This window comes from Ursus americanus, chromosome 32 (assembly GCF_024610735.1).
Source record: "Ursus americanus isolate L20-20 chromosome 32, mUrsAme1.1.p, whole genome shotgun sequence".
NCBI classification, from domain to species: Eukaryota; Metazoa; Chordata; class Mammalia; order Carnivora; family Ursidae; genus Ursus; species Ursus americanus.
Window position 1 is genome coordinate 28,042,702 of NC_142158.1, and position 23,426 is coordinate 28,066,127.

Here is a 23,426-nt window from a genome sequence, read left to right on the forward strand (position 1 = left end):
AAGCTGTGATGAACAGCATCATTTTCTCAAGACAAGACCCAAGGAAGGGTTTGTCATGATGGCTGGACTTTCATTGGGTGTCTATGAACAGCACCTTCAATTTAAACTTTTGATTAAAGTTCTTAAAATTTGGAAAGTGGAGCTTGGATAGCTATGAAATTACAAAAGTCCTGAATATCCATTAGAAAAACCACAGAGTGGAAAAGAAGAAGAAGAAGAAGAAGCAGCAGCAGCAGCAGCCAGGTCACAAAGAAGGCTTCGGAGGTCCCTGCTGGCCTGGGGACAGATACCTGTAGTGTCCAACATCTCAGTCAGAATGATCTGCTTTCATAAGGCAGAGAGTTTAAGGTGAGGCTGGGGCGGGGCGCTGGAGGCAAAGGTTCTTCCCCTCGCACACTTCAGTTTCAGGTAGGGCTTTTAATTTGGCCCAGGGACATCTCTCAATTTGGAGAGTAATTCAGACCTCAACAGCGCCTCTAATCTGTTATGGCTTTGCAGTGCAGCAGCAAAAATGTTTAATATACAATGGATAAAAATTTCATCAAAGAAAAAAAAAACCAAAAAAAAAAAAAAAAACCAAAAATAAAGATTCTTGCATCCCCTGCCACACACTTATTCCTACTTTAAAGTTAACCCACGGAGCACCTGGGTGGTTCAGTTGATAAAGTGTCTCCCTTTGGCTCAGGACATGATCTCAGGGTCCTGGGATCCAGCCCCACATCAGGCTCCCTGCTCAGCGGGAAGTCTGCTTCTCCCTCTCTCTCTGCCCCTCCTCACTGTTTGTGTGTGCTCTCTCTCTCTCTCTCAAATAAATAAAATCTTTTTTAAAAATTAAAAAAAATAAAGTTAACCAATTACTTGTCTATTTATACCTTACTAATACTTAAGTGGAAACCTAGATCCAAAAGACTGAAACTGAACCTTCACCCCAAAGCAAAAATGAAATAAAATGAGTAACTTGAGATTTATGGCCTATAGTTTAAGCCAACACACATAGGAGGAGAGAGGGAAAGAGCAAAGCTGAATGCCAGAACACATTCGTTCAGGGTCATGTTTTTACAAAGAGTGTAGTGGAAAGTCAGGAAAAGCTCCATAGGATTCACGTGTGCATCTGGACACGCCAGATCCCTCCCTGACACATCTAAGAATGGGGAGCTCAGGGAGAAGGCCATTCCTGTCATTCCAGTTTCAGAAGCTCCATGTCAAAGAGAAGAGTGGCGTTTGGTGGTATGATGGCTGGGTGCCTGGTGGCACCGTACCATAGATGTAGTCTGGAGAGATAGTCAGTTTGGCTCTCTGACCCACATTCATGTGGACAACCCCTTCTTCTCAGCCTCATTGATCACCTCCTGCTGCCTAGCATAAACCTAAAGAGCTTGTTTCTGTCCCCAGAAGAATCAAATTTCTTTCCATCTGCAAGTATCCCCAGGTAGTGCACCACGTAGGTCTGACCATGCTTGGGGAAAGTGAACCCAACCCCTGGGATATTGTCTCCCCTGCACTCCCATGGCAGCCACCTTGGCACATGCTGGTCAGGCAGGCTGACCGACAGGTGACCTGGGGCAGCTCCCTGGCTCTTAAACGTTGTTGTTGTTGTTGTTAAGTAAGCTCAATGCCCAATGTGGCCCTGAAGTCAGGACTCAGAGCTCAAGAGTCGCATGCTCCACCGACTGAGCCAGCGAGGTGCCCCTGCTGCACCACTCATTTTAATGGGTTTTGTCCTTCTCAACTTAGAGATTGGGGATCAAAGGCTAGAGGTGGGTAATGAAAATGTGAAGGTTGATGTTCTATTGGAATCACAGTTGTAGAAATGTCAGGGATAACATCCTCCATCATATCCTCATCTCTAAGAATGGGTAAATCAACACACAGTGAAGGGTCCCCAAGTAGCCCACAGCTCCTGACAAAGTAGTGACCTTGAATTCACCATCTGACTCCCTCAATTAAATATTTATTGCTGGACTGCTCTGGCAATCCCATTCTGAGTAGACTCTATGAGGGAATGATAAGACATTAAAAAAACAAAGACTTTACTAGAATAAAGAGCTATCTCAGGGCAGGAATTATGCTTTACTCAGCATTTTATCCCTACAGCCCAGTACAGTGTATTCTACAGATAAAATATTAAATAAATATCCTATTTGTGAATCTATGAAACTAATATATGCCACTTTTCTACTTTGTGAGGATACACAAAAAAGAAAAATATTACTGCCCTTATGGAACTTTAAGTCTACTGACAGTGAGGAAAAAGTCCTGTGGAGGGGTTAACAAATTTGGTTTCTGATTTCCTTTAGTCTTTTCTCTTAAACTGAGATCTATCCAATCTATACATCTCTTCTGAGAGTCACCATGCTTTGCATGACTACAACCAGCTCTCTAAGCCTCAGGAGGGACAGGGAACTGGATCCTTGATGGGCCAATCCAGTCACTCATCCATCAGCCACAGTGACCGTATCAGTGATTGAGGTGTCTTAATCAAGTCACCAATCATTCTCTTTCCCCATGGTTTTTCAAACTGGCATTGGAACTGAGAGAGTAAATTTGGTAAGCTAAAGAAAAACATGTTTCTTAATACACAGTGAAAGAATTTGACTGATAAAAACACATTTTCTTGAGCTCTTCCTAGGAAAAATCTATATATTATATATTGGACCTGTACTAGTGCACAAAACTAACAAGCAGAAAGTTAGACTGATCAGGAAGGAAAACAAAAAAAAGGGGGGGATAGTTAACCTTCAGACTTTATTAAATAAAATATTTTTAATTACATTAAGTTAAAATAGAGTAACATTAGACATTTTAAGCAAAGCTAGCATATCTACTAATAAATTTGACTTCAAAAATATAAAGGATACATAAGAGTATATTAATGTACCAAAAGTGGTAAAACATTTGTCAAACCCCACAGAGTGCAACACAAAAAGTGAACCATAATGTGGACCCCACCTAGAGACTGTAGCTGAAAATAATGCATCATTATTGGTTCATCCGTTGTAACAAATGTACCATATCAATGCAAATTTTTAATAGGAAATTATGGGGACAGTGAAGAGAGATATGGGAATGCTCTGGATTTTTCACTCAATTTTGCAATAAACCTAAAACAGCTCTTAAAAAATGAAAATTGTTAATAAAAAAAAAAGAATGAAGTACTGGTACATGTTACAACATGGATGAACCCTAAAAATACTATGTTAAGTTAAAAATAAAAAGCCAGACACTAAAAAATCTGTACATTTTGTGATTCTATTTATATGAAATATCTAGTATAGGCAAATTCATAGAGACAGAAAACAGATTAGTGGTTGCCAGGGGCTGGGGAAAAGAGAAAATGGGTAGTGACTGCTTAATAGTTATGGAGTTTTCCTCTAGAGTAATAATCTAAAACTGGATGTTGATGATGGCTGGACAATATTGTGAAGGTATAAATACCACCGAATTGTATTCTTTAAAATGGCTAAAACGATGAGTTTTATGTTATGTGTATTTCACTATTGAAACATTTAAAAATTAAGTAAAATAAATGTGTGAATGCTGGTGGGAGAATAATACATAGTTTCAAACATAAACATATGAGTTTAAAAAACAGAGAAAAAATACTATGAGCCAAAAGAGACACTCCAGGATGTGATAGATGAGTGATGGCTATGATGGCTGCCACCCTAGAAAACAGCAGGGTATCACTGGTAGGTATTACTCATTCTCACTTCGGAAGATTTCAAGACTTTTTCCAAGTCTTTTTTTTCCATATTCTTTCTTCTTCCACTTACAGTTTCTCTTCTTTAATTCATTATAGCTTTAAAATATTTTTACCATGTATTTATTACTTATGTTTATTTATTTTGTAATTATTGATTTTAATTATGCACTTTTTTGTTCTAAAAATAAAATTGATATCTTCATTTACACAGTATAAAATTAATTTTTCTCTTTTTTCCAGTTTTATTGTGAAATAATTGACATATATCACTATATAAGTTTAAGGTGTACAGCATGATGGTTCAATTTGTATATATTGTGAATTGATTACCTCAATAGATTTAGTTAACATCTATCATCTCGTATAGATACAATGAAAAGAAATTAATTTTCTCTTGGACTAGGATTTCTTTTTCTTTAATTGTTTTTAATGTGAGTAAAGTCAACACGCAATGTTACACTAGTTTCAGGTGTACAACATAGTGATTTGACAAGTCTATAGGTTATGTAGTGCTCACAAGAGTAGCTACCACCTGTTACCATACAACACTATTACAATATTATTGACTATATTCCCTATGCTGTACCTTTTATTCTTGTGACTTATTCATTCCATAACTGGAAGCCTGTACCTCCCACTCCCCTTCACCCATTTTGCCCATACCCCTACCCTCTCCCTTCTGGCAACCATCAATTTGTTCTCTGTATTTATAGGTCTGATTCTGCTTTTTGTTTATTCATTTGTTTTGTTTTTAGATTCCACATATAAATGAAATCATATGGAATTTGTCTTGGAATAGAATTTCTAAATTTTTTTTCCACTCCAATTTTCCACTTTCTGAAGAAGTCTGGAATAGGAATTCCACGTTTCATATGATATTCAAGATTATATCTCAGTGATCAGATTTCCTCCTAGTCAGCTGTATTTTCTCTTACTCTTTTTAACTATATTTTCAATTTCCTCAGCCCCACTTGGAAAATCGTCACCTTCATAAAGAAACCCATAAATAATCTTTCCTTGCATTTCCTTCTCTAGGCCTAATTGTATTTCCCACTGGATTTTCTACATCTTTGGGCGTCACATATCAGGATGTGATCAGTGGCAGGATATCAGAGAGCTTGGGATAGGATAGTTCTCTGAAGGGATCAGTCTCCAGATCAAATTTGAAGCCAGAATGACATTAAATCATTTTGATTTAGTAGCTCATGGTATGAGCCCCTTGAAGCAGCTGGTGAAAGAAGACTGGGACTTGGAATATAATCCTTGTTTCTGGAATCCAAGGTTGTTTCCCCCCGCCCCCCTTGGAGGTGATGCAAAATCTCCTGGGTGTAGGAAAGATGTCAGGAGAAAGGGGTCAAAGAATGAAGAAGATGTATAGAGTTTCAGAGAAGAAAAGTGTAAATAGAGCACTAGTTGGTCATGTTATAAGAAGAGGTGTCCAGAGGCTAGACAAGGAAGATTTTAACCCTTCCCGGAGCTATCTTTGAGGAGAGGAGGCTTGGAGGAAAGGTAATGGCCCAGTACTGGTTTCTATAGCAACTGATTGTATGAACACATTCTCAGGTGACAGAGGGATGACTCCTACCCTCCCTATATTGCCCTTGACAATACCTGGGACCTATACTGTCTTGTCCCCAACCTCCATTTCTCAGTACCATTTCCTGACATCAGCCCCTCCTGGCCTGGCACATTGGGCAAGCTGTTGAATCTCTCGGATGTATGGCTGCATGAATGTTCATGGGTCACATGCTTGTATCCCTCAGAAAGGATCAGTCCTGCGTGAGCTGTATTTGGATCCAATGTCACATTCACTGTAGAGAAAGAAAATCCATTCTGATGATAACCAATGTGGGGAGTATTTTAAAATATAAATTACATGATAACAACATCCAAAGAGACAAACCAAAGTTATAGAGACAAGAAATTTGAAGTGAAGGAAATTTATAGGGCACACAAAACAACCTATCAACACGTAGAAGTCCTTCATCCAGAAAGCAAGAATCATCAATAAGCAAGTCACCATATTTTTAAAGATCTTATTGAAATGTTCATGCCAACAGAATCTCAGTCAGGTCTCAGCTCTCAGCCTTGAAAGCATGGATGGCTATGCTACTTTTTTCTTCTTCTCCCTTAACTAGATCACTTGGGAAAGTTCACCGGGGGATCAAATTATTGTCTTTTAATCCTTTTGTTTCTATTATCACTGTAAACTCTGATATCATTCTGCGCGGATCCTCCACAACATGAATGTAAGCCATGGATTCTCATGTTTCACTAATTGCTGAATGTTCACTGAACACCTCCCCCATGTAAGTGCACAGCAAGGCCCCCCTACAAAGGATGCTCCATACCTGACTATTTACCCGACTTACCTTTTTTACAGCTCTTCCTCTTGAGCAGGCCTACAGCTACAAGAAGTAATATCCAAATAAGCACTATCTTCCATGAAAAACTCATCATGGGCTCTAAAATGGAAAACCCAGAATCCCATTAAATCATGAACCTGGGAAAATTCCAAGATCATTCTTTTTATCTGAGCAGCTCCTGAGCTAGAGAGGAGGGTGAGAAGTGGGTCTCTCAAGGAGGAAGCTGATCTGTTCCTCTCTACTCTGCAGAAGCTGAGGGGAGACCCAAAGTTTATGCTAGCTTTACTGTTTGCTCCTGTCAGAAACACACACACACACACACACACACACACACACACACACACACACACACATATTTCTTTCTTGTCTCTTTTCCAATTGTATCACCACCATCACTGGACTAACAAGGGTATGAAAAGGATAAAATTACCTAATCCATAGGCATAAAGAGTGTGTTACGGAAAACTAGTTTCTAATCCCAAAGACAATCCACAGTAAAGGAGAAACAAAAAACAAAAAACAAAGTGATATTGGTTTCACATCAGAAGAAGAGAGTTTGTCCTTACAGGGATGATAAAGTTAAGTCTTAGAAGTTAGTGTATATGCAACAATATAACCTTAGGGCTTTAGTTAAGGGATGTCAGTAGGATCTCCAGGTATCTTGAAGACCAGTTTTGTAGGAGATAGGTAATTTTATCAGAGAGAAGAAAATAAAAATTTAAAAATAGTAGAGGAATAAAATAAGTAAGTCTGGGTTTGCCTTCATATGTATTTCCCAAAGTTGAGAGGAACACATGGAGTCACCAACCTAACAGAGAAAAAGTTGCTATTTTCTCCTCATCAAGAAGGGGGTTGCTTATGGAACAAGTTACGTTCACAATAGAGCTGTTTGTGACCAATAGAGATGTCTCCACATGGAACAGCCCATGGCTGCCTTCAGTCAGAACCTCTGAAAATGATGGTATTATCTTTCCTTCCATATCCTTCCATTGCACATGGGGCTCTGGGAACCACCCTTCTGAACTGCATATCAGCTCTATTTCTCCATCCTTCTGTTCCTTTATGGTGATCAATGGGGAAGAACCTAGACCTGGGGAATAGAGATCAAGGAATAAAACTTAGAGTGTCTGCAGTAGTTATGTGGTCAATAACTTCACTGAGAGGAAAGAGGGGAAAGGCTTGGCTGAGAGAACAAAGTTTATAGTGGAATTATACTCCACTTAGGGATGAGACTAGCTGGAATGGCTTCTAGTTTTGTTATGTTTGGTTTATTTTTATTTTTTGTGTTCCTAAAGTCATCCTCTCAGATAGAGTCACAGGAACAATAAATTTTAAATCCAATCTCTTCTCTTCTGTAACTGAAAACAGAATAGCTTTGACCAATACATGAATCACATGGAAATGATTAAAGAAAATGAGTAAAAGAATATCATCAAATATCAAGATTTTATAAACATGTACATCCAGTGACAGAAAAAATACAGTCCATTTAACTTCTTAGTGTGTGCCCCTGTAGATATTTCATGAATATGTCTATGAAATGAGATCCAAAATCAATGGGAGAAACAAACCAATTATCCAAGGTGTTGGCCTATGTCTTCAATGGCATTAGCTAACCTTGAAAAATCAATACTTATTCACAAATATAAACAGTGGGAAATTATGATGCAGGGAATTATTTTGTCTTTCTTCTTCCATCCTGCCAGTTCTTTTGATACTTATTATTTTTGCTTTTATTTGGACATAGTTTAGTCTTCACATAATTATACTTCCTAGTAACTACACATTGTTCAGAATTTTAAGAACATTCTGTGAAATAATGAGTTTTATGTAGATTTATGGAGTAAAATTCTCAAATTTCACTAAATGTGTGGTCATTTTACAGAGATCCTGGGAAGTGTATGAATTCTATTATACCAGAGAATTAAATCTGGTCCTCTTGGGTTTGTGAGCTTTAAGTATGTACTACAGTTCTTATGCATCAGAGTGTTCAATATAAATTTGACAAGTGAATGGACATTCCAAAAATTTCAGGTACCAGGGAAAATTTCCAGGAACTAGCATGTTAAAGCAGTAGGAACAGAGGTTGAATCCAAAACATCTGGAATCCTTACCTACTATCTTCAGATCCAAACTGGCCTCCTGATAGACACCATCTTTTCCAAAAAGGCACCGGTACTGCCCATTATCTGACGTTGTGGCATTGTGTATCTGCAGGGTCAGTCTCCCCTCATCAATGGCATCACTCACCAACATTGTCCTCCCTCTATATTCTGCCATCTGCTCTTCAGTCACATGTTCCCCATCCGCATACACGTAAACAGCAGGATAACGGTGTGATTGGACCCACCTCACCTCCATGCTCTGTGCATTAGTCTTGGGGGACAGGTAACAGGTTAATTGTATGTCTTCACCCACTCTGATGAGGATGGGCTGGGAAGGTCCAATCACTTTTAAAGAAGCTATGAAATACAACAGACAAAACTCAATGAAAGACACAAAACAGACTAATTAATATCAGTAAGAAAATCTCCAGTGGGCTTTAGAACCCATGGGCATCCCAGGGGAGATATAAGGCCCAAGGTCATCCTTTAGAGAGGGGGAGGTTTGGTGGAATCAGGATAGAGCTTGTCCCTGGAAAAAAGAACCATTAATGGAATCCACACCTGCCTCGACCTATTTCATTCAGATTATAGCCCAACAAAATAATTTTACAATTAATACTTCTAGAATAAAAATAATATTTTATCACTTCACATCTGTATGACCTCCTTAAGCTACTTCTCAATCTGTGTATGCCTCACTTTCTTAAACTGTAAAATAAATATATCACTATCAAAATCGTAAGACTCTTCTGGAGTTAAACAAAATCATCTATATAAAGCTCTTGGATGACTATGCAACGTGAGTGGAGGAATGTAGACTGTTAAACTTGAGGACACTGAAGCCAATCCTTCTGCCTTGATAATGATAAGGGATAAAAATGAGTTTCAGGTGGATTTTTAGTAATGAACTGTGAAGAAACCTTCCCCTGGTTAGATTTTTATAACATGTTATAAGTAAGATCCAGCCACCATATTTTAGTTCTGTGAGGTCCCACATATGTGGAGCTCTAAACACACACCAGGTTCCATGTCCTCAGATTATTTTGAGAACCATTATAAGACCAAGAATTGGGGAGGTTGGCAAAATACAAAACACAAAACAACAATGAATATACAAAAAGTCTAATCCTCCCATTGTGAAAATTGGAGATTTTCTCTGATGGCTTTCCTGGACACAAGCTATGTTATATATGGACACCAGTTCATTAGGCTCTGGTCATGCCAGTTTTTCTCCTTTCTAAATTGAGAGTCATCCTTTCTTATCAAATGATAAAAATGCTATCATAACATAGGTTATGATCATCTATAATAGAAATACAAGCATAAATTTGTATATTGTTGCATGAGAGTCAATGACCAAAGGCAAAATGTCCTCATTATGTAATTAGCTAAAATCTGCTAGGTACTTCTCTAGAAAGGAAACTTACTGTTAATCAACACAGTCCCAATTTTCAGATTATTCCCTTCTATTCTAGCTAAAATTTGACTCCCAATTATTTCCAGCATTATTGTTTGTTTTATCTTTCAATTTTACCTAAAACAATATCTCCATTGCATATGTATCTGTTAAAATCTGAAGACAAAAGTAGGAGTCAGAAAAAATGAACTAGGGATTACTCTGCTGCTATTTCTCCTTCCACGTATTTTATAGTAAATTAATTAATAAAACAGAGAATTTCCTTATCTCCATTACCCATATGAGTAGGTGCATTATAGATATATGAAATGCCTGTTATTCCAGAATCCAAGTAAAAAATAAAGTTGAAAGTATGGGGGAAAATTATTCATCCCAATCTGTTAATAAGTGATATTCTTCTAGAATACAAGCTCCTTGAGAGAAGCTCTGCATAATTTCCTTTCTTTATATACTTTTGTATATATTGTTTCCCTTCCACACAATTTGTGCTCACATTTACTATTTTGTTCTATTTTGGGGGTATTGTATGTATGTTACTGAAACGCCCTCTGAATATCCACTGAAAATTAAATCCTCTCTGGAGTGTGTAGTTTACTCAATAATACACCAATTCTTTGAAACATGATAATCCTATCATCATGTCATATAATCCTCTTTCAATCAGCATATTCAATTAAGTGGGCTATCTCATTTCCTCAATATGCTATATTTTATATCGTATAATATTATATTAATTATATCATATCATATTCAGACTCTTAGAGCTTGACACTACATCAGAGATTAAATTCAACATGTTCATTTTGAAGATGAGGAAAATAGAGACCAATGATTTATAAAAATCACAATAAGTGATTAAGAACTTTCACTCTTAAGTCAGATTAGAGGGCAAATATCACAATTTCTCAATGGTTTTCCACAAACCACATATGTCTATAAGATTGTTGCCAGCTGTAAAATGAGGATAAATCTATTAACTTTTACAATTATTGTAAGAAAAAGAAATAATCTCTGTCAAGCATTTAGCATCACATCTGGTATATAATTAATATTCTTTAAAACTAGTCATTATTTTTATAAGATTATTTGATGAAGGGGGATGGTGGGGGATGGGCAAGATGACTGATGAGTATTAAAGAGGGCACTTGGTGTGATGAGCACTGGGTGTTGTATGTAAGTGATGAATCACTGAATTCTACTCCAGAAACTAATATTGCACTGTATGTTAATGAACTAAAATTTAACTTAAAAAAAAAGATTTGCTAGAGTGAGAACTGGTATTCCAGTCCTAGGACTTCCACAGCAAACTCAGATTGCCAGCAGCCAACTGCAATGGGTCCTTGTCTCCAAGTTCTAATTCATGAGGATAATACAGAGGTGGCTGTCAAACTCCTGGTATCCTCAATCAACAACTCTCGAAGCTCCTGAGGGGGCAGCCCTGTAACCCCTACCTAACAGGGAGCCAGGCGGAGCTCCATATTTTCATCATGTTTTACTGTGGCCACAGAAGGCCAGCACAACTAGGAAAAACACAACACCAGATTGTATTGTATGTGCTGGGTTACCAATGGACATGTCAAAGTGGTTCAAATAACTCAGAGGAGTGACTCTTCACCTAAAGTCTTCCTGAGGATGATAGTCACTGTGGGTTTTTCATAGATGGCTTTTATGGTATTGAGGTATGTACCCTCTATCCCCATACTGTGAAGAGTTTTAATCAAGAAAAATGCTGTACTTTGTCAAATGCTTTTTCTGCATCTATTGAGAGGATTATATAGTTCTTGTCCTTTCTTTTATTAATGTAGTGCATCACATTGATTGATTTGTGGATGTCGAACCACCCCTGCAGTCCAGGAATAAATCCCACTTGGCTGTGGTGAATAATCCTTTTAATGTACTGTTGGATCCTATTGGCTAGTTGCATCTATGTTCAACAGGATGGTCTGTAATTCTCCTTTTTGGTGGGGAGATTTTGAACAGCAAAGGAAACAGTCAACAAAACCAAAAGACAGCCAATAGGTGGGAGAAGATATTTGCAAATGACATATCAGATAAAGGGCTAGTATCCAAAGTCTATAAAGAACTTACCAAACTCAACACCCAAAGAATAAATAATCCAATCAAGAAATGGGCAGAAGACATGAACAGACATTTCTCCAAAGAAGACATCCAAATGGCCAACAGACACATGAAAAAGTGCTCAACATCACTCGGCATCAGGGAAATACTAATCAAAACCACAATGAGATACCACCTCACACCAGTCAGAATGGCTAAAATTAAGAAGTCAGGAAATGACAGATGTTGGTGAGGATGTGGAGAAAGGGGAACCTTCCTACACTGTTGGTGAGAATGCAAGCTGGTGCAGACACTCTGGAAAACAGTATCGAGGTTCCTCAAAAAGTTGAAAATAAAGCTATCCTATGACTCAGCAATTGTACTACTGGGTATTTACCCCAAAGATACAAATGTAGTGATCTGAAGGGGCACATGCCCCCCAATGTTTATAGCAGCAATGTCCACAATAGCCAAACTATGGAAAGAGCTCAGATGTCCATCAACAGATGAATGGATTAAGAAGATGTGGTACACATATGCAATGGAATATTACTCAGCCATCAAAAAACTGAAATCTTGCCATTTGAAACGACATAGATGGAACTAGAGGGTATTATGCTAAGTGAAATAAGTCACTCAGAGAAAGACAATTATCATATGATCTCACTGACATGTGGAATTTAAGAAACAAGGCAGAGGATCATAGGAGAAGAGAGGAAAAAAGGAAACGAGATGAAACCAAAGAGGGAGACAAACCAGAAGAGACTCTTAATCTCAGGAAACTGAGGTTGCTGGAGGGGGGTGGGACAGATGGGTTGGCTGGGTGATGGGCATTGGGGAGGGTGTGTGTTGTGGTGAGCACTGTGTATTGTGTAAAACTGATGAATCACAGACCTGTACTCCTGACCAAATAATACATTTTATGTTAATAATTTTTAAAAAATAGGGGAGATATTTTGCATGAAAAGCAAAACAAAAAATAAATTAAGGGATTTTAAAAGTAAAAAAAAAGAGCAACCAAAAATAAAAATAAAAAAAAAAAATAAAGTCTTCCTGAGGAACAGAGATGTGTCAACCTGCCCCAAACACTGGCTTGACTTTCTGATCCATAACTGGCACGTTCTGCTGGTTAAGGTTTCTGTCTGATCATAAGCAGATGCTGCCCAGGCAGAAGGGGATCTGACTTGGAAATTACGGCTCACAGGGGTGCAGCTTTCCTCAGATTGTGGAGTTACCTTTGACCTTCCCGAGGCCTTCCCTTTATCTTTATGGCCTGATGGGGTCGAAAGTGTCACACTAGACCCTGGCAGAGATTGGGGGTGTGTTTGCCACCTTGATTTTCCTCAAAAATCCCTACACGGGCTGAAAAGTATGCTCAACCTCACCTAATTTGCAATTGGCATGTGTGCACACACACATTCCTGTAACCAGTGACCTGAGGGTGAGCAGGATATTGATGGAAAATGAGTGATACAAGGTCATATGCATCTGGGCAAGGAGCAGAGTGGTTATTATGGGCTGGGAGCAGAGGTCACAGAAAGGAGGAAGATGATAAGGGGATAAAGGAGAAACTGAAAGAAGCTCAAATATCAGTTACTTTTTAAACCACTTATCTTTATCTTAGGTGCAGTAAAATAATACTACAGTCCAACTGTTAAGTAAAAAGAAAAGAAGAAGAAGAAGAAGATGGAGAGAAACAGGAAAATGAATGATCAACCCAGGCAGTGTCCCAGGCTACATCTGGGAAAGTAATGGCTCCCGCCCAATAGCGATGAGGTTAGGATCCGTTGGGGTGAGGAGAAGGTGCAGAAACCACACAAGGCCAGAGTGTTGAGGTGATGGGTGGTGACCTCCAGTTACCATGATGACACTGCCCTCACACTAGAAAGAGACTCACCATCTGTCCTATACCATCCCTTACACACAAAGGCAGCACCCTTTCCCCCAGCCAAACAGAGCAGAGATTATGTCTGTGCCCCTTACACGCATCCATCTGAGGCTCAATGGGGTCCCCGTGAACACTTGAGGTCATAGGTTACGCAGTGCAAAGGTGCCCGAAGGAGGCTGTGTTTTGCCAGTCCCCTCTGGTACTAACTGAACTTGAGACTTGGTAAAGTCATGCCTCTGATTCTCATCTGAATTACAAATTGTCACGGTAGCTCCCACTGGCTTTGTCCAGGGATTATCAATTCCCTTTGGGGCAAGCAGCGTCTCCTTTATACTAGTGCATCCAAGGTCTACTTACCTAGCTCATTCTGGAGTTTCTCTGGAAAAAGAACAAGAATAATATATTAAGGAATTTGATCTAAGGGAAAGGAGAGAAAATATTTAAAAAGAAAAGAAACCTCTACATTTCATTAAAAATCTCAATTCATAAAAAAGAAATTAAATACAGAAAAATGTTCTTTCCTGTAGATCACCTAGTGATCCAGCTGTTTTTCCTTTTGTTTGCACGAGAAAAAGTCTCTCAGTTCTATTCATGCTGATATGTAACATATTGATATTTAATATCTTGTAAAAATGATACATATTCTTCTTATAAGTGCATGGAAAGTATAAAAATATATGGACATAGACAATTATCACCTATAATTCCAAACTGAGAGATAAAACATATATAAATCATTTATATAATATGTATTCAGATATATATTATATATATATATTACATAATATATATTCAGCTGCTTTTGACATTCACATGTGATGTTTAAATTCTTTCATATACCATTTATATGAATAAGAATAACTGTATCGTTATATCTAAATATAGAAGGTGTCCCAAAAATCTTAGTGCAGTTTTAAGTTTTTTAAAGCCATTATTCTTTACGTGACTGGAAATGTTTATAGATAGATACATAGGTAGGTAGATAGTTGTAATCTTTCATAAATTGTCCATCGTAAGAATTTTTTTCAACCTCATTTGAAAATATCATCTTTCATCAATGCTATAATTATAGTTACATTAGATACTTAACGAGTGTTTTTTTTTTTACTGTTGTTTTTATTGCTATTTATAAATGGGGCTATAATTAAGATGCTGTTATGTGGGGCGCCTGGGTGGCTCAGTCATTAAGCATCTGCCTTTGGGTCCCTGGGATTGAGCCCTGCATCGGGCTCCATGCTCTGCCAGGAGCCTGCTTCTTCCTCTCCCACTCCCCCTGCTTGTGTATGCTCTCTCGCTGGCTGTCTCTCTCTGTCAAATAAATAAATAAAATCTTAAAAAAAAAAGAAGCAATTATGTAAATAATTGTCTCCATCTGTATTTATCTTCACATGACAGGTTCCTAGAAGCAACTGGCACAATGTGTATAGGAAAACATTTTAATTGAAAGAATATAGTTTTATTTTCTTCATCATGTGATGCATACTTGTGAGTATAGACAATTCAGAAAGAAGAAAAGGTGTCACTTGAAAATAACTGGAATACCATTAACAATAGCTATTTAATCAAAATATAGTTTTGATTAATATAGGCATAAATAGTTTATACCTTTTAATACATATTACTAAATTTTAGATATTTTCCTTAATAAAAAAAATATTAGGTGCTATGGAACAGTCCTTTCCTGTTAATCACATTGCACACTAACCCATTCATCATAGAGGTAGAGCTCTGACCTGGAATGGAGATGATTGAGCTCTTCTCCTCATTGAGGATGGGGTTGTGGATGAAGCAGGACACGGTCTCCACAGAATCATTCCTGACCACAAGAGTGGTTTCCACATAGAATAGGCCATTTTCATCTTGGATGGAATGTTCAGAGATAGCCAGCAACTTCTCTCCTGTGATATCTGCCCAATAAACCTGGGGCTCTGGGAACCAGCCTTTTGCAGTGCACACGAGCTGGACTCCACTTTCCGCAGGTCCCTCCACGTGGATGTAAGGGGCAGACCCCAGACCTGTGGAGGGAAGACACAGCCCTAAGAACTGGAGCCCATGGAAAATCACAGAAACCAAGATCCCAGTGACATTGCTCATAGGGAGAGGGCAGGAGTTCATGGGTCCAAAGGCCTCTTCCCATTCAAATTGGACTTCATCCACACTTTGCTTGTTCTCCATTCTGGGTCTTTAAACTTTAGCACATGAGCAGTATTTTTCTTCAGATCCAGACAGGAGGAGAATAAGAGAAAGGGACACAATGACATTTTGCTTATGTCACTAGTACTGCCAACAAAGCTGTGTTATGATGTATTCATTGAGCTTCCCCATGCCAAAACTCTGTCTGACATTTTAGATGATATCTTGACTCTGATTAATTAGAATGTTTAATATAAAGCCAGAAATCATCTCCAGGGACTATTCTTCACGTTCTTTTGTTGGTGGTTGTGATCTCGGGGAGCAAGTAGATAACCTGGTATGTAGAATGGGATGTCCCATGAGGAGCTCTGGTTTCTAAACATTCCTTACAGTCAATGGGAAAATGTTTTTGAGAAATCTTAGTTTTATATAGTCATGAATTTCTTTCTTTACCCGACACTGCTCTCAAGCCCAAACAAAGGGACTCTATTTCCTATAGATGATAATTCTCTATCATTTGGTGGGGAAAGAGACTCACTCCTTTCACCTACAGCCTTAGAAAATGTGTGGCTTATTTTCAAAGGTTCCTGATAGTGAACAGCTGCCTTCCTGTCTCCATATCTCAGAAACACATAGATTCTTTCATCCATCTTTGATCACCTATAACATAACAATAATGATCGTAGTCATGGGTGTTAAAAAAAAATGGTGTTAGGAAACAGCCTTAGTGTGAGTCAGAGATGGTAACATCTCCAGAGAACTATTTCCCTGAGAGGGTGAGTGGGTTTGCCTGATTTTCTTTTTAGCATATGGGGGAGTTATTCTTGCCAGGGAACTAGATGATTATTTATTTTTCAGATATGTGTTTTTCCCCTAGGACGGATCCTTTTTCTCAACTGTTTCCCACTGTGCTAATACAAAGGCTTCAGGTAAAACCCTGTCATTCACAGTGGGTATGTCCAAATGCATCTGGAGTCCCCAATTCATTGAACACTAATATTTAATAATCTCCCTAAAAGCACAGTTCTTAATCTCTTTGTTCCCAGCACTAGCTTTCTAACTAGAGGCATTCCACAAAGAAACGTAATTTTCACATTCAGTTATTGCATATTGGAGGTTGGGTAAAGAGCAATGCATTCCATTGAGATACGGTTGCTGGGCAGTCACTCACTCAGTGATCGACTTGCCCTAACACACCAGCCTGATACAGCACAAATCTGTGCCTCAATAAAATTGCCAATGACCAGATGTCATGGATTGCAATTAGTGGTCAAGAATAGTCAAAACTCCCATCCAAGTACTAACCAGGCCCGACCCTGCTTAGCTTCCGAGATCAGACGAGATTGGGCGCGTTCAGGGTGGTATGGCCATAGACTCTGGGAAACAAACTGAGGGCTTCAGAGGGGAGGAATAGGCTGGTGATGGGTATTAAGGAGGGCACGTATTGCATGGTGCACTGGGTGTTATACGCAAGTAAAGAATCATGGAACTTTACATCAAAAACTAGGGATGTACTGTATGGTGACTAACATAATATAATAAAAAATATTTAAAAAAAAAAGAATAGTCAAAACTGTGTAAGTAAAATTTGAGAAGATTGTTCAAGTGAGCTTGCTTTGAAGACTTCAGGATTACTTGCCTTCAAATGAATCAGGACAGAGGACTGGCCATTAGGAATTGCCTTGAGGATTAAAAGGGAATTTTTCAACTGGCTGTAGGCTTACCACAAATTAATATATTTCTCCCTCCAAGACTCTGTCTTTTCCAAAATATTCACCTGCTACTTTAACCAGCAAGCTTGTTTCTCCACAATAGTTATTCTCCTGGAAATGGCACCAGTATTGCCCATTATCAGATGGTTGGATGTTGTTTATCTTCAGAGCCACATTCCCCTCATGAATGCCATCTTTTATGAACTCTACCCGGCCTCTGTACTCCTCCATCTGCATCTCGGTCACATCAGCTCCATCCCAGGATGCAAACACAGGTGTGCTGGGCTCCGAGCGGTACCATGTCACCTTCATATGCATTGCGGTCTTCTTGGGGAGGAGCTGACAGGTTAGTAGGGCATCTTCCCCAATCCTGGCCAGGATAGGATGTGTAGAACTAATCACTCTCCAGTTATCTACAAAACAGAGTGAAAAGGGGGAACCAGGAAATGCCAACTGGAGATTAATGTACTTGCTTCGGGATGTCCAACCTACCAAAATGGAGGCACCTGGAGGAGGGAGGGCTTTATTTTCAATGATTTAGAGAAATCTAGCATGATGGTTTGCACATTTGGCTGTTTAAAAAAAGACAATTCTGTGTACTGAAAATAACATGCAGATCAAAAATTCGAGTGTTCTAGCTAAATCTGTCACCATCTTTGTGATTTGGGGGGCAAATCCATTATTTTCAGTGAAATTTGAGATTTGGAATCTCGATTTCTTCATCTTTAAGATGCTCAAGCCACCCTCTCTGGGTTGTTTTTATTTTCAAATAAGTTAATGTGTAAATTGATTTTTTACACTGGAAACTTTGTTAGTGACTTGTTTTATATTTTATAGTGATTTATTTTGTAGTTAGTGATTCCACTTTATATTGTTAGTGACTGATTTCATAATCATTTTTCCTAAAATTTAGGTAATAAATTCATTCATTAGATTTTTCAGCTCTTCAGGATTGCACTGGTTCTAGGTAAGGAACTGCGATTATTTTCTAACTTTAAAAATTTTTTGGTCTGGAGTAAGCAAGACTGCAGTTACTGGAGCTTTGTATGTACAATGCCATTTGTGGTGGATTAAGGGCAGTGGTTTGTCTAAGAGTTTGAGCCTTTTAATCAAATTGTGAGATCTTGTTCGACCTCTTGTCATTATCTGCAAATTGAAGGGATATTCAATGATTCCACGTGTTATTATGTTTAATAGTCTCATAAGTCATATATATTATATTCTTTCTTATCCTAAAATGCTCCAGGGCCATTTGCACTTTCTCTGCCTCATCCAATCATCCTAAGAAGGAAGGAACCCTCAACTGGCTCACTTGCTGATGAATATCAAATAGATGCTGGTCAAAAGGTCCCTACAGAGCTTAAGTGGAGATCTGCTTGCATTCTTCATTTATGGAATCCAAATATGAAGCGAGATCTGAAGTCATTCCATGTGGCTGACTTCTTTTACAGGCTAGGAAATTGCATTATACAGAGGTCAGGACAGCCTCATGTCACATCACACGGTTTCTGGCAGCCCTCAGTCTGGAGCCTGAGCCTTCTGGTGCCCTATTCAATGTTTTTCCCACTTCTGCATGCTGTATTTTCCTTGGGACTCTGGTATTTCCCCTTGACACTGAATTTTCATAATCCTTCTTAAAGGTACAATTCAGCCACCAAGATTTCCAAATCCATTTCTTGGAAATCTAATTTCTTGTTTCCAAGTATTTTTATGCCATTTAATTTGTGGTAAGAAGCAGCTATTTTTCCTGCCCCCAACGTGCTGTCCTGTATGAAAGCAGGAAAATGGATGAATAACTTAATGTGTTCCAGGTACTATTTCATGTGCAGCCTCATTTAATCCTAACGCCTGTCCTAGCCTTCAAGACATAGGCATGTTGTTATTCTTATCATAAAGTTGAGGAAACTGAGGCAGAAGTAGCTTATCAAAGGTAACCCAGCTGGAAGTGCAGGACCCTTTCTGGAACACAGATGCATTGGTTCCTGGACCCCCAGTCCTAATATTGTCCTAGCCCTTTTAATTTGGAACTCTGCATGTGGACTGTATTGCTGGGACATTTGGGTATATGGTAAAGGGAAGAAGGGCATCCCACCTGGCTGCCTCATGCTGAGCAGTATGAAGAAGAAAGAGGCAACTGCGCCAGACACACTGTATCCTGGAAAATCCACCATTCTCCCTGCAGCAAACACAAGAGAAAAATATGAGCACACCCAAATGATACTGTAATGGAGCCAGGTCACTCTGGTTGTGGTTTCCAATAGTTACATAGTCACAATGAGGAATCAACATCAACCCCTCCACAATCAAACAAGGAAATGGACTTGGCTCAATTTCTCTGCATTACTGATCATTTCTGGCCCTTTACCTTGTGTGTTGTACTTTAAGCTATGCTTTTAGGCCTGAGGGAAGATCTCTGATTGAAATGAAAAGCCCTCCTGAGTTAAAGGGACAATAATACTTACATGTTTTTAAAAATCTCCTAAGGTCCATTTATTCTGAGCACGCAGAAATTAAATAGTAGGATTCAAATATTTTTTAGTTTGAGCCTTTTAATCAAATTCTTGCCCTCCTGCCAGCCCCTCCTGCCCCTCTTCCTCACCACCCTCTCCTAGGTGTACAGGAAAGAGCAGGAAGGCTCTGAATCCTCACTCTTCAGCCAGGAAACCATTGCTAGTGCCTTGGGAGAACCCAAAGGCTGGGGCACACCTTGAAAAGTGAAGGAAAGAGTTGTGAAAATGGTGCTACAGGAAGACACTAGTAAGGAAACCACCCTAAATGGCCTTTCAGTGTCATCTTGAATAAGGAATGAATAAAAGAAATGGCCCTGCTGCAGAGATTGGCAAATGCAACATGCCCATTATACCAGCATTATAAAAATGCTTCCACACAGCTAAAAAGTTTTAAAACTACCAGGACAAAAATCGAATGCCAGCTTTAGTTTTGAAAACTGAAAAAATCAGAGTGAAAGGAGCCGAAGACTCATTCCATCTGACGGGTCCATCATCTTATTGCTTCACAGTAACTAGAAGAACGTGTTCAGGAGCAATGATAAGGTGGTGGTTGCTTCTCTTTCCCCAGAAACTAATGCCAGTAAGATGCTATAGGGCAGAGGAAAGCAACAGTTACTGAAATAGAGATTATAAACCAAGTGGTTCAGGAGATTATTTATACTCTATTATGACTGCTTTTTAAAATGATGCATCCTATCATCTGAAATGCCTCTAGGGAAACCGATACAAGCCCAGACACAATACGTAGATATATAAGAATGTTCGAATATCAATGTGAAAATGGGGTCGAGCATTAGGAGACAGCATAGACCATCCGTAGCTCGCCACTGGAGATATATCAGCCACTTCCTCTCTGAACAAAGGAGATTGCAGGTGCCTCCTCTTGTGAAAAACAGAAACGTTTTGTTCTACCCAAGAAGAGCAAATACAGCTTGCAAAACTCATGCCAAGCACCATTCCTTAGTCATGTGAACTAAGAAGGACCCATATTTGCTACAAACCGGTTTATAGACATGCATGCCTCTAGGTCTTTCATGTTAAAGCAGGGGGAGAACATACAAATGCAACTAGAACAAAATTGCTCAAATTAATGCAGCTTTTGAAGAAAGTTGTGAAGATGCATCTTAACCTTCCCTGGTGCTCAGAGAGAAATTGATGAGTGAGTATAAAGAGAGAGAATAGCTGCCTTAGACTAGGGTTCTGAATGGGAAAAGGGACAGTCTTGCCTTTGGAGGGTTTTTGGCAATGTCTGCAGACACACTGGGTGGTCACAGCTGGAGAAAGGGGACATCCAATGAGCTGCTAGCCATCCTACAATTCACAGGAAAGCCCCTAGAGCAAAGAATTATCCAGCTTTAAGTATCATTAGTGCCAAGGAAAAAGGCTGCCGTAGACCATCTCCTGTCAGAATGCTGAAAATCTTTGGCAGATTTTTAGTAAATAAACAACTGGACTTAACATTGCAAACTTTAAGTTAAAACATGTTCATTATTTGACATCTCTGTTTTACCATTTGAACATAGGCCAAGAATCTTCTGAAACTGCCAGTGCAACTAAATATGGTAAACTTTGGTATTGTCAAGAGATGTGATCTAATATGTGTATGTACCATCGAATGTTCAAAAACTCACATTTCATTTAATTTTCTGGATAAAGTGTAAGTGTTAAGGTGGGATGATAAGTGAGTGGTAAGTGATGGTTTGTGCTGAGGCATTAGGTGAACAACAATTCTGAATTCCAAAGTCTATGCATGCACTGTTAAAATTCACACCAAAGAAAACTGCAAATTACTACATGTCATGGGTCATTAGAGGTGGGTTGTTGGTTTTTTTTTTTTTTCAGTAAAAAACCTCCTTGTTAAATTCTCAAAATGCCTAGTGACCATAGTATTTAACTGGTGAGAATAAAATTTATTCAGTTCACAAAGTTTGAAGTTTATAGATCTATATTAATTTTAAAAATAGATATAATGGATCCTATGTTAACACATTTTTATAGACAGAAAGCAAAGTAAAATAAGAATTCTAAGAGACAAGGTGACTTTGTGTTTCTTTCTGTGACCCCGAGAATCTCACTTTATTTTCTTGAGCCTCTCCTGTCTCTCCTCTCTGATGGAGACACTCATTCCTAACATTTTTTCAGCTGTTTCATTACCACAATGACAGACGAGCGAGGCCCAGAGACACAAGCACGATATCATGCATGACCGATGAACGCTGTGACCCTGCTGTCCTGAGCTGCCCGCTGCACAGCAATACTCTGAGGATCACATAAGCTACAGTTGACTTTGAAAAACACAGAGCGGGGTATGAGTGGATGCATTATGGTAAGTGGCAGAGTTTCCCTGTGGGTGCTGACTGTCCCCATGCCCCACTTCCTCATCTTAGTCGACGGCCCCAACTTCCCTGGTCATCCTCCACCAGGGACTCATCAAGCCACTCACGTGTCTCCTCTCTCCTTCAGGGTAAAACCGGGGGCTACTGGGTCTTCTCCTCAGTGGGTCTCAGGTGTGCCCTTCATCCACGCAGCAGGTGTCCGAAGGCAGGTCAGGGTCCTGGGGTGCCGACTGGAGTGAGAACTGTGGGACAGCCAGACCACATGGAGGTAGTCCCCTGGGGCCCCCGGCTTTGGGTGAAGGGAGATTGTGCTGCTTCGCCCAAGCTGAAGGTGGAGGCCCACCCTGAAAATGAGATTCCAATAAGAATAGCATGCTCACCTCCTACCTGCCGTAATCCTCAGAAAGTGAAACTCAGACAAGTGGACTTTGACTGGGTTTAGTTATGAGTTCTTCAGGCTTGCAGACAAAATTGTGACACTGGCACTCCTCACCAACCTCAGAAATCCAAGGCACTACTGCTGGCCCCATTTGACACCCAGTCTGTGCCATCTCCAGTCAGGTCTTCGCCAGCACCTGGTACTGCAGGTCTGTCCTCACCCTTCTCTCCACCTCCCACACATCAAGGGTCCCCCCCACCTAGTGTCAAGTTTGCCCTGCATGCAGTTTGCTGGGTCTTAGAGTTAGAAGCAAGACTGAAAAGCAAATGCCCCATCCCTGCTTTTACTGGTGAGAAAACAGAGGCCAGAGAAAGAGATTGTCCATCCAGGACCACGGCACCCAGCCAAGGTCTCCTATGTCCAAGTTTACCGCTCTTTTTATCTTGGTTCTTTATCCCCCTTTGCTGAGTCAGATATTGACTCTCAGATACTATGGAAATCTAATAAGCTTCTCAACCAAATGTTTGGGCACAAAAACTATAATCATTAAGGCTACAGGCACTTTTTTGGTGTGTGTTCTTGTTTAAGTTAGATTTTCCCTTAAATTCCCCTTAAGTCAATTTTCTTGAATCAGAGTGCAAGTCCCCTTGGGGTTCTGCAGAGATATTCTCAGGGATTCAAGAGTTCCAGAATAATTTAAAATTAAATGTTAGGGTGCCTGGGTGGCTTAGTCGCTTAAGTGTCTGCTTTCAGCTCAGGTCATGATCCCAGGGTGCTGGGATAGAGTCCTGAGTCAGGCTCCTTGCTCAGAGGGGAGTC

The 23,426-nt window shown here is 39.4% G+C and overlaps 1 protein-coding gene and 1 pseudogene across 2 annotated transcripts; both read right to left on the minus strand.

The window, feature by feature from the left end:
• Window positions 1–1,177: 1,177 nt before the first annotated feature.
• On the minus strand, window positions 1,178–4,054 carry LOC123791056 (peptidyl-prolyl cis-trans isomerase FKBP1A-like; annotated as a pseudogene).
• BTNL2 (butyrophilin like 2) lies at window positions 3,945–22,613 on the minus strand. Of its 2 annotated transcripts, XM_087858118.1 has the most exons (9): window positions 22,336–22,613; window positions 19,475–19,558; window positions 17,448–17,795; window positions 15,271–15,552; window positions 13,895–13,915; window positions 8,184–8,531; window positions 6,878–7,159; window positions 6,076–6,168; window positions 3,945–5,514 (listed from the first exon to the last, which is right to left on the minus strand). In XM_087858118.1, exons 2-9 carry the CDS (start codon window positions 19,551–19,553, stop codon window positions 5,294–5,296), a joined length of 1,674 nt encoding a protein of 557 aa, XP_087714244.1. In that variant the 5' UTR covers window positions 19,554–19,558; window positions 22,336–22,613; the 3' UTR covers window positions 3,945–5,293. The 2 variants fall into 2 exon arrangements, with proteins under 2 accessions (XP_087714244.1, XP_087714245.1); XM_087858119.1 differs by lacking the exons at window positions 3,945–5,514; window positions 6,076–6,168 and having other exon boundaries at window positions 6,870–7,159.
• Between the last annotated feature and the right edge of the window lie 813 nt (window positions 22,614–23,426).

Excerpts from the sequence above, each read along its gene's own strand:
- BTNL2 (XM_087858118.1), bottom strand. The coding sequence starts at position 19,553 with ATGGTGGATTTTCCAGGATACAGTGTGTCTGGCGCAGTTGCCTCTTTC. Across the intron at positions 7,160-8,183 it reads TTTGGATCTGAAGATAGTAG|GTCTAGGTTCTTCCCCATTG; the intron begins GTAAGGATTCCA and ends TCTATTCCCCAG. Across the intron at positions 5,515-6,075 it reads GAGGAAGAGCTGTAAAAAAG|TGAATGTGACATTGGATCCA; the intron begins GTAAGTCGGGTA and ends CTTTCTCTACAG.